Consider the following 10,006-nt stretch of genomic DNA (forward strand, 5'->3'; position numbering starts at 1 on the left):
ATTTGATCCATGCATATTTCAGTGAGTTGATGACATCTCCTGATTGACAAATCTTCCAACAAAATAGTTGATGCAGCGCATAGAGTTGACACTAATGTTAAACTATCATGGACAATACAAACGTTTCATTTTTATAATATTTTTCAACGACTCAATCAAAAGGCTTTGGGCGGCAAGAAATAAGAGAGCGCTGTTTATGGATGGATGGACGGATGTAATTGCTGCAGGCCAATAAATAAATAAAATCTGTGCAATAATATATAAGAGGCCTTTGATTTTCGTCCTGAGTGTAAAACTTTAATTTACTTTTTCCTCATATTAATCATTTTTCCCAACTTAATTTATCTAACTTATACATTCATGCGTATCTAATTTTATACAAGAATATTTATGAAGGCCAGGTCATATTTATTGGAATTATATTATTTATTTAACTTCTTGAATTTACTTAAATTAGTTAAGTAACTCTTAGTAAAACGATTGAAAGAGTAATATATTAACTAGATTAATTTGAAATAAAATTTAGTTTGATTTTTCATTTTAAAAATTGTACTGTAAACCATCATAATCACGCGTCTTCATCATAAAAATATCACTACACATCAATCCAACAAAAAGATGAGTATTTTGAAAGTTGAGTTTATTTCAAAAATAAATTTACAAGACGTCTCACAGTGGTCTGTTCAATCTTTATTGTCAAGAAAAAACTAATCTAACCACTCGGATTATTTTGGCCCACTTTAATAACTGTCTCGACAAGCAGTTAATCTAAAAGCTTAACAAGTTACTTGACGGCAAAAAACCAAAAGGAGCTTAGCATATAAAGACCGTCATAAATAATTTCATTTTAATCAAATACGGCACTTCTAGTTAACATGATGAAAACATAACAAACCGTATGTTCAAAGTTAAAAAGAATGTACCTCTGTAGTCGTCGAATCCACCATGTCATAATCAGTGAAAGATTTAATGCCACACTTCGCAATGTGAACCTTCTTAAGAGATGACAGTGCCAATTTATAATTCTGGGGACAAATGCTGTTCAAATTTGGTGCATCATCGATGGAGAGGATCTCCAAAGCAGGAAGATCAAAATGCAGCTCATCATTTTGATTCTGATTGGATGCATATTGGTTCTCAACAACATATTTTAGCTGAGGCCCTCTCTCGATAGTCAAAGACTTCAATTTGTGAAGACCACCAGATATTGACGATTGAAATACAAATTCCAACTCCTCGCAATTTTGGATTTCCAGTCTCTCCAGTGTTGGAAAAATTGAACAATAATTATTGTTATTATCAACTTGAGCATCTCCCTTATGTGTTGTGATGCACTTCAGTTTATGACATTTATTGATTGTCAAATTTTGCAACGAAATTGTTGAGGCTGCAGTGGAGAGAGTTGACAGTGATATTAAGTTTCCACATTCCCATAGTGTTATTTCCCTCACATTCTTCAATGATTGCCGCAAAAGGATTTGAGCTACGTGGGAAGGAAAAACTCCACATGTGGATGGTCGATCTAATTCCTATAAACACAAATCCTTAGAAAGCTATATTTATCACCAAAAAAATAAGTCAATCTTATTCCCAAACAAACAATACATAAAATTTAAATATACATTAATAAAAATATCTTAAACTAACCATCAATCGCTCAAACAAGTCATTCTTATTCTAAAAGCAAACAATCAATAAAATTTAAAGATGCAATAATTTTTATACGGTAATATACAACGAATAATATCAAAGCGTAACTATGAATCAAAATAATAACATCCTTTTATTTTTTTTTTCAAATATATTTTTATGCAAAACTAGAGGAATGCTTTATCAATTCTGAGACCGCATTCAATATATTTTATACCGTGTTAATAAAATTTTTAGTAAAATGACCCCAATACAATAAAACCTTTTAATTTAAAATGTTTATCGTCCGTGTGGTATTTAAATTCATCTGTCCAAAAAACATTGGAATCTGTAAAAATATTTGCAATAAATCATTCTTATTCCAATAATCAGTAAAGAATTTGCAATTTGATGTATCCAAAAAAAAAGTATTTGCAATTTGATCTATATGTCTTAACTAATATTAATTTGGTCCATAGAGTTTCATTAAATAGATAGTTAAATTATCCTCATATATTTGGTACTCGAATCTTGAAAGATATTTCATTTAACATTTTGAAATCGTTAAGATCAAATTAATGGTAATTAAAACATCAACAAATTAATTGAAACTTTGAGAACTAAAAGCTTTATTTTTATTTCAAATAAATACGGAGCCAAATAACGTTTTCCTGAAAGCAATTGTCATTTTGTTGGAAGTCATTTTTGGTCACAAATGTTAATACCACCCCTAAAAGGTTAGTACTTCAAACTACATTTGAATGATATGTCCTAACAAGGATCACAATAGATATTTAATTTTAACACTCAAGCCTTATTTCATTTAATTGTAAACCATTTATTTGAGAGAGACAGTTGCAAAAATAGTGAGGCAAATGTAGCATACCAGTGGGGTTGTGTGGTCATGCGGTCTTTGTTCAGAAACAGTAATTTTGGTATCTTCATTGGCGGGCCTCGATTTATTGAGAGAACAACATGCTTGAACCCAAGAGAAAGCACGTCTGGCAGCACTTTGATTTATGTTGTTGGAATTATGTGTTGAAAGTGGAGGTGATGGCTTCTGCATCGGTGGGCTCATGAGTGGGTGATATTCTTTGCACATTCCAATGAAACTTGGTACTTCAAAAAGTTGTAACTCTTTCAGGGAGGGGAGCATGGCTTCTTCTGCCTCTTGGAACTTATCAAATATGTATTCCAGCTGCTCGCACTCATATATACTCAACATGTCCAAAGATGCAAGACCTCCAGCGAATAGGATTGGCAATATTATTCTTAATTTGCTGCACCAAGAAATTTGAAGTTTTTTCAATTTTGGGAACAATGAGTCGTGGTAACTCTTTTGGTTACCGTCACTATCTTCACTCACTATAATGCATTCCAATGCACTACAGTTACTAATTGTTAATTTTTCCAACTTTATCAGGCTTTGCGCAGTGGATGGTTGGAAAACTGACGCCAACATTGGACAATCTCCCAATTCCATGGACTTAAGATGACATAAGTTGTAGTTGCCATTAGATAATATGCTCTTCAGTCTATGACACTCCTCCAACTTCATAATCTCTAATTGTTCCCAAACACCAGAAGGTAGAGGACCATGACATAAATCTTCAACACCTACTTTAGAGAGATGTATTCCGACCAAATTACTGAACCCAGCTACACCAGAATGATGATCTTTAGTATCTATGGGGAACTCCATATAAGGACATGAACTCAAATGAAGAACAATCAAATCATTCATCATGCCTCGATCATCTATTGCAACAATATCAAAGAAAAGATTTTCCCATATTCTTTGCGCATCCTCTCCTTCCAAGACAAGAAGTTCAGCTCTTTTGACAAGCTGCTTAAATGTTGCCTCTGAGACTAAATGACTTAATTGATCATCTATTCGAACGCATCTTGACATGAAACCATACTTCTCAAAATAACCTGAAAGGTCCTCAGAAGATATACAATATCTGTGTAACGTAAGAGGAGATCCATTTTGAGAAATTGCATCCTTTTCTTCATTGTCACAGCAATTAGCAACAAAAGTTAATTCTTCTAACTGTGAGCATCTCTCAATCACTTTAAAAGGATTATTCTTTTCAATTTTACATCTTTCTACCTCCAATGATCTCAACTTGATTAGTTTCAAAAATTCACTGGGCAATTCATTGATTGAACAATTATAAAACCAAATAGTCCTAAGACTCAACAAGTTTCCTAAGAAGGTAGAGATGTCATCTAAATCCAAATTCTTAAGAATGAGCGTTCGAATGTCCTTCAGTGGTTGGAGTGAATTCATCAACAATAGAGCTGGAGTTCTTCCGAAGTAATTATTACACAAAACCAAAACTTTGAGCCTCATCATCTCTTTAAAGAATGTAGGCGAGACATACAACTCCCTTAAACCATTGAAAAATATTACTAGAACCTCCAATTTTTTTCCATCAAACTCATCACGAAAATCATTATTATTCCAAAACAGCAAATATCTCAAATTCTCTTTTATAGGCATTTTCAAATCTGTGAGAGATTGAATATCTCTGTTTCCTATCCACAAAGCCATTTCACGAACCAAATCATGCATCATTACATATTCATCCTCATCACGCAACAATAAAGAGGAATCTATGAGTTCTGTTATAGCTACATGCACTTCGCTTCTTGCTAAATGGTATCTGTCATTTTCCCCAAAACAACCCAACCCAACCCTATACCAATTTTGGTTAAAAATTGTATAGGAACTTGGTAATCTTCTGGAAACAAAGAAGATATAAGAAAGAGCTCTTTGGCCTTTTCATTTTTCAAGTTATCGTAGCTTAACTTCAAGCATTTATAAGCCTCTTCCAAATTTGGATCAACAACATGATCTTCCAAGGTTTTCAAAGCATCCTTCCAAACTCGTGCAGGTTGATTTTTTAATGCTCTAGCTATTGCTACAATTACAATTGGTATTCCTCCACAATGCTTCACAATTTTTTCTGGCATACCTTTCAAGCCACGGGTGGAGTTATTCATATTAGCATGTGCTTCAAAAAGGTTCAGTGCCTCTTTGTTGTTTAACTTATTTAGTTCAATCACTTGGCCTCCCATTTCTCTACAAACATGTGAATTACGTGTTGTTATCAATAAATTACAATCCTTGTGGTCAGATGGAATCCCCAAGTTTTCTACCAAATCAAACTTTTCCCATACATCATCTAGTATTATAAGCAATTTTTTATCCATTTTTGTGATTCTGGAAAATATTGTACTTGAGAGTTCTTCTTCTTTCACTTCCTCTAAACTCAAATCCAAACCTTCTGCAAGTTTACCGCGAATCTCTTTGAAATCTGGAGGCTTGGAGACAACAAGAAAGATGATTTTGTCTATCAATTTAGATTCTTCTAGTTTATGACCGACTTCTTTTGCCATTGAAGTTTTGCCTACTCCCCCCATTCCTTCCAATCCAATCATATTGCAATTCTCATTCTGCAGTGCCTCCATTAGATGCTGGAATTCTGACTCTCTACTGTTGAAATGAATAAAATCTTGTAGAGAAATGTGGTTTATGTTTGATACATTTGCTCGACTAGCTTCCACATCAGAGTTACATCTTTCCAATAATTCTTCAATATACTGAGTCTTCTCTGCTAACTCCTTACCTCTTTGATATTGCCACCAGCAATTAGGACACCAGCCCAAAAAGAATTTCTTCTTTATTTTAGTGTCTATATTGATGATTTTATCTGCTTCGCGTTCCCATTGCCGTGCTTCATTCTTAAAACTATAAACACCTCTCCCTTTTTGAAACTTTCTCTTCATATCCTGGTGCTTTGCAGCTAGTTGTTCCTTTCTTTGATCAAATTTTTCAACATAACTACTGAAACAACATAAATATTGAGCTTCATTTTTTATGAGACTCACCAAACTTTGGACTTCGTTCTTTGCGAGGTCAAGCAAGCAGTTCTCCATCTAAATTGCATAGGTAAAAGCTAGTTATAGTATGTCTATGACTATCATGTACTAACTGGGATTTCAAATGCCAAATCAGTGAACCCCTAATAAGTAAATCAGAAAGATGATGCTCCAATAACTTAAATTAGGAAACGGATATTTACGCATCAATTTTAAAATCAACTAAAATTTCTAAAATTTACTGTCCTTAACAGCAATTTATGCAAACTTTTTTTTTTTTAATGCCAGGATGCACGTTTATGAGCAAAGTAGTTCATTCACCAGCGTTTAACAAATAACAAAGCCTTTCGGAGCCTTGTTAGTTAAGGCAGAATGATGATGAGAAACTATATACTGACCTCTTTTCAGATGTATGAACAATATTCGATGATGCAAGACTCCTCCTCTTTTGTGAAGACTAAAGTAACTGATGAACGAAAAATCCACCAAAAACAAGATAAGCACTAAAAACAAGTCCGGCCTACTTAACATAATTCACAATACCATGTTTAATCTAATTAGTTCCGAATTATTAAATTAGGGGCAAACACTATATTAAAAAGAAGCTGAACAGTTTGATAGCCCAAACAAGAAAATAACATGGCTATTTCAAAATCAAAGTAGACTAGAGAGAATAATAAAGAGAAACATTTTTTGCCACCAAATAATAACGAGAAACTAAAAGAGATTCTTAGACAAGAATATCACAACACAATTCCTGTGGAACAAAACTATACAGTTGATAACTTTAACGGCAAAGAAATTAATACAAAATAAAAAATACGTAAGATTTAAAGTGATAATGAGCGACTTCTTTAACCACTAGGAAGGCTGGCCAATAAAAAAGAAGATGAAGAAGAAGAAAGTAAATCATCATGAAGACAGTTTAACCAAGTCTTTCACTTTTTAGATCACATAAACTGATTGTTAACTTGGTCATACAATAAAGATTTTACATTTAGTTAATTTGTCACAAACAAAAAAAATAGTTTAAAATATAATATGAATAGTGAAGATTATCATGCACCCCTGTACCAACTTGAAGTATTTTGTAATTTTCATCACCATTAAGTATTATGTAATTAGAAATTTCATAATTTCATTCTTATAAAATGTGCATATTTTATTGCTAATTTGAAATATCCATGTATATCTTTTGCCGTGACAGCCTTTAATTAATTATTTTTAGTGACAATTTTTGTCCATTTTGACGGTGAATTTTCAAACAAGTTTTTTTTTTAAAACTTTATTGAATTGGCTTAATATCATTCATTACAACAAAAAGTTAGATAAATAGCTCACATTTTATGGCATTTATTTACTTGAATACTGTAGCTCTTATATATATTTTTATATTTTTAAAAATATTAAATAATTATAGTGATCCTTTAAAGAAGTGCTACAAAAGAATCACGATCTTTTGCAGCATTTCTTTTACAAAACGTTATAATTTCTATATATTTTTTATCTTTTAAAAAATGTTAAACATTGAGAAAGAACCACAGCATGTATAATACTATCTCCGTCCTTATTTATAAGAGATAATTAAAAGTTGTCCCAAATTTTTTTTGTTAATTTTCTATTTTATCCTTGTTTAATTATTCATATTACTCATATTATTGTATTTTCTTTCTACACATTCTATCTCCCACACATTATCTCTCTTCTATATAAATGAAGGTATTTTTGGCAACAAGATTACACTTTTTACACATTTATTGTTGTCAACTAATTTTAACTAACATTTTGAGCAACCTAATTGTCTCTTATAGAAAAGAACGGAGGGAGTATTTGTCATGGTATAATTTTTAAATATATATATATACACACACTTCTGTAGCACTTTTTCAAGAAAGCACTACAACAAATATTTTTTTTAATTTTCTTTTTCCAAAACCCCACACTCCACTCCCACAAAAGCCCTATATGTCTCTATTTATATTTCATACTTCCTTTCACTCTTCCCATAGCCTTCCGCCTCCTTTCTCATCTCTCTTTTCTTCTTTTTGTCACTTCTCCATTCCATGCAAAATCAACCATTATCTTTTCTAACTATGCTCGATCATGAGGAGTAAGCAAGGAATAGATCTGAAACCCTGCTTTGCTTTTTTCATTTTTGAGATCTCCAACATAGCAGGTAAGATCTCTGGCTTTGCCTCTTTTGTATTTGTGAGGCTCAGTATATAACTTTTTTTTTTCACTCTTAACTTTTAGATATAATATGATTTCTTGTTGTTTTGTTGTTTTTCTTGTTGTAGATCTTTTGAAGTTTGCCTACATTATGCATACATATATACTCCTTCCGGTCCTCAATATAAGACCCATTTTGTAGTGTAATTTACACTGCAAAATGGGTCTTATATTTAGGACCGGAGGAGTATAATTCAGGCATAGCATGTTTGTATCTGCAATTTTATATTTATGTTTTTTTCTTTATTTCTCTTATTACTACCTATGTACGCTGTTTCATTTATTTTTTTCCCCCCTATATTTTGGCTATACTTAAAGAATTGACAAGAGCATAATATTAATATACTGTATATAATTTTTTAAAAAACACAGCATGTTTTGTAACACTATCTTGAGGAAGCACTACACCATGTTAATTTTATTAAAAAATATACATGCTGTAGCTTTACTGCTTGGTATTCATGCTTTCTGTAACAAATGCATATATAGTATTTTGAAAACGCTATAAAATTAAAAAAAATTAGCGTTATAGCTTACCATGGATTATGTGTGTTACACATATATTAACATGCGAATAAAATTAAGATGATAATACATCCTCATCATTGTTTTTTTTTTTAACCTTTTCTGTTTTCTTTTAGCAGAAGAAAGCAATTGATGAACACCAAAATAAGAACAGAGTTATGCACCCACAATTTAACAAGTTTCAGAATATTATATTTACATGTATGTGTAAGGAAGATAGTAATAAAAACATTAACACAACATAAAAATAATAGAAATTAAAGAAACTAAATCAAATAAAAATATATCCTTACCTTTTCTTTCAGATTTCAGTGTCAAACCAAGAGAAAATAAAATAGATTCTCAAGCAAGAATGCAAATCCTGTCAATCTGAAATATGTGAAAGCTTTAGTTATGAGAGAAATAATATTAATAAAAAAATATAATGATTATGAAATTAAAGTGATCACCAATTAATTCATTCACATAATAATAATAAGGAACGTACATATGTTTTTTAATGGTGTTTTTTAATAATGGGCAAAGAATTTGCATATGGCAGGTCTCTTTTCTCAGAAACTTGCGATTATTTATGATTAAAAATATTTCAATTATAATATAAATATCAAAAGGCTAAAAGATTAAAAATAAAACTATAGAAAAATCATAATGTACATTTACCAGTTGTTTTGGATCATTTTAATAGCAATAAAGAGAATACTGAATGGCATACAAATTTCAATAGGAATTAAATAGAAGGAAAATAAGACTTTTGGCTTTTGACCATGCAAAACTATTATTATTAAAAAATGATCTAAGAATTGATGAAGAGAAAAATAAAAAACATAGTAGTAGCCAAACAACTCAAAGAAAAGAGTTCTACTGATTTTACAATTTTTAGAATGCAATATATATAATTTATATAATAATTCTTAGTGCAGAAGTTACCAAGTCACCATTAAAGAGCTCAATAAAACTGTAAAGCAATAAAATAATAGAAACGAAACATAAAAGCAAAGGAAAACACATATATTCATTCTTTCTTTTTTTTTTTGCCTTGGAGGTTTCAACCAACAAAGAAGTCTCCTTTTTTTTTTTTGGTTTTTCTTGGCCCGGAATTCCAAAGAAGAAAACGATTATTAAAGAAAAATGGAACAGATTCTTGGATAATAAGGTAACAATGCAAGTGCATAGTTAAGCAGAAGCAAATATAATTTAATTAAGACAATGTCCACAATCAAATTTAAAGACAATATTAGTCTCCGTATTTAATTGACACTTAATTAAGAAAAGTTAATTTAATTAAACTCTTCAACAGTGGAATATTCTTCTCATTTGGGGAGCACACCCCACTTGCCGCCATTATCACTCCCTCGGCCTCGCGGATTGAAAGTGTCTCAGGTTTGTTTTCGTCAGCATGTGCAGTGAAATAAAGCGGCGGGGTTGACAATGAAATAGTAAAGGGAGTCAAACATCCGAGCGAAGGACTATTTAATTCATGATTTCTTCCATTTATTCCGTCTTCGGTTGGAAGAGCAAGGTATGTTGTAAATATTGTGTGTGGGTGTGTCAAAAAAAGAAATCCCTTTAACATGCCTCTTCTTTTTTGCGGACAGATGTCTTATTTAAGATGTGTCTCGTATCGCATCGTGATCTATAAAAAAAGGGGGTGATTGTCAAAAAAAAACAGGCAACTACTCTTGAAGTATTCAAGTGCACTTTTCTGATAGAAGAAACATTGTCTCTTGTTGAGTTC

The 10,006-nt window shown here is 31.6% G+C and overlaps 1 protein-coding gene across 1 annotated transcript; it reads right to left on the reverse strand.

Moving 5' to 3' along the window:
- Positions 1–4,287: 4,287 nt before the first annotated feature.
- Positions 4,288–5,574, reverse strand: LOC114721267 (disease resistance protein SUMM2-like). The gene has a single exon (XM_028907102.1). It carries the CDS (start codon positions 5,572–5,574, stop codon positions 4,288–4,290), a length of 1,287 nt encoding a protein of 428 aa, XP_028762935.1.
- Between the last annotated feature and the right edge of the window lie 4,432 nt (positions 5,575–10,006).

The sequence above is a fragment of the Neltuma alba genome, unplaced genomic scaffold (genome assembly GCF_004799145.2).
Source record: "Neltuma alba isolate B1F8T4 unplaced genomic scaffold, ASM479914v2 tig00002282_pilon, whole genome shotgun sequence".
NCBI lineage: Eukaryota > Viridiplantae > Streptophyta > Magnoliopsida > Fabales > Fabaceae > Neltuma > Neltuma alba.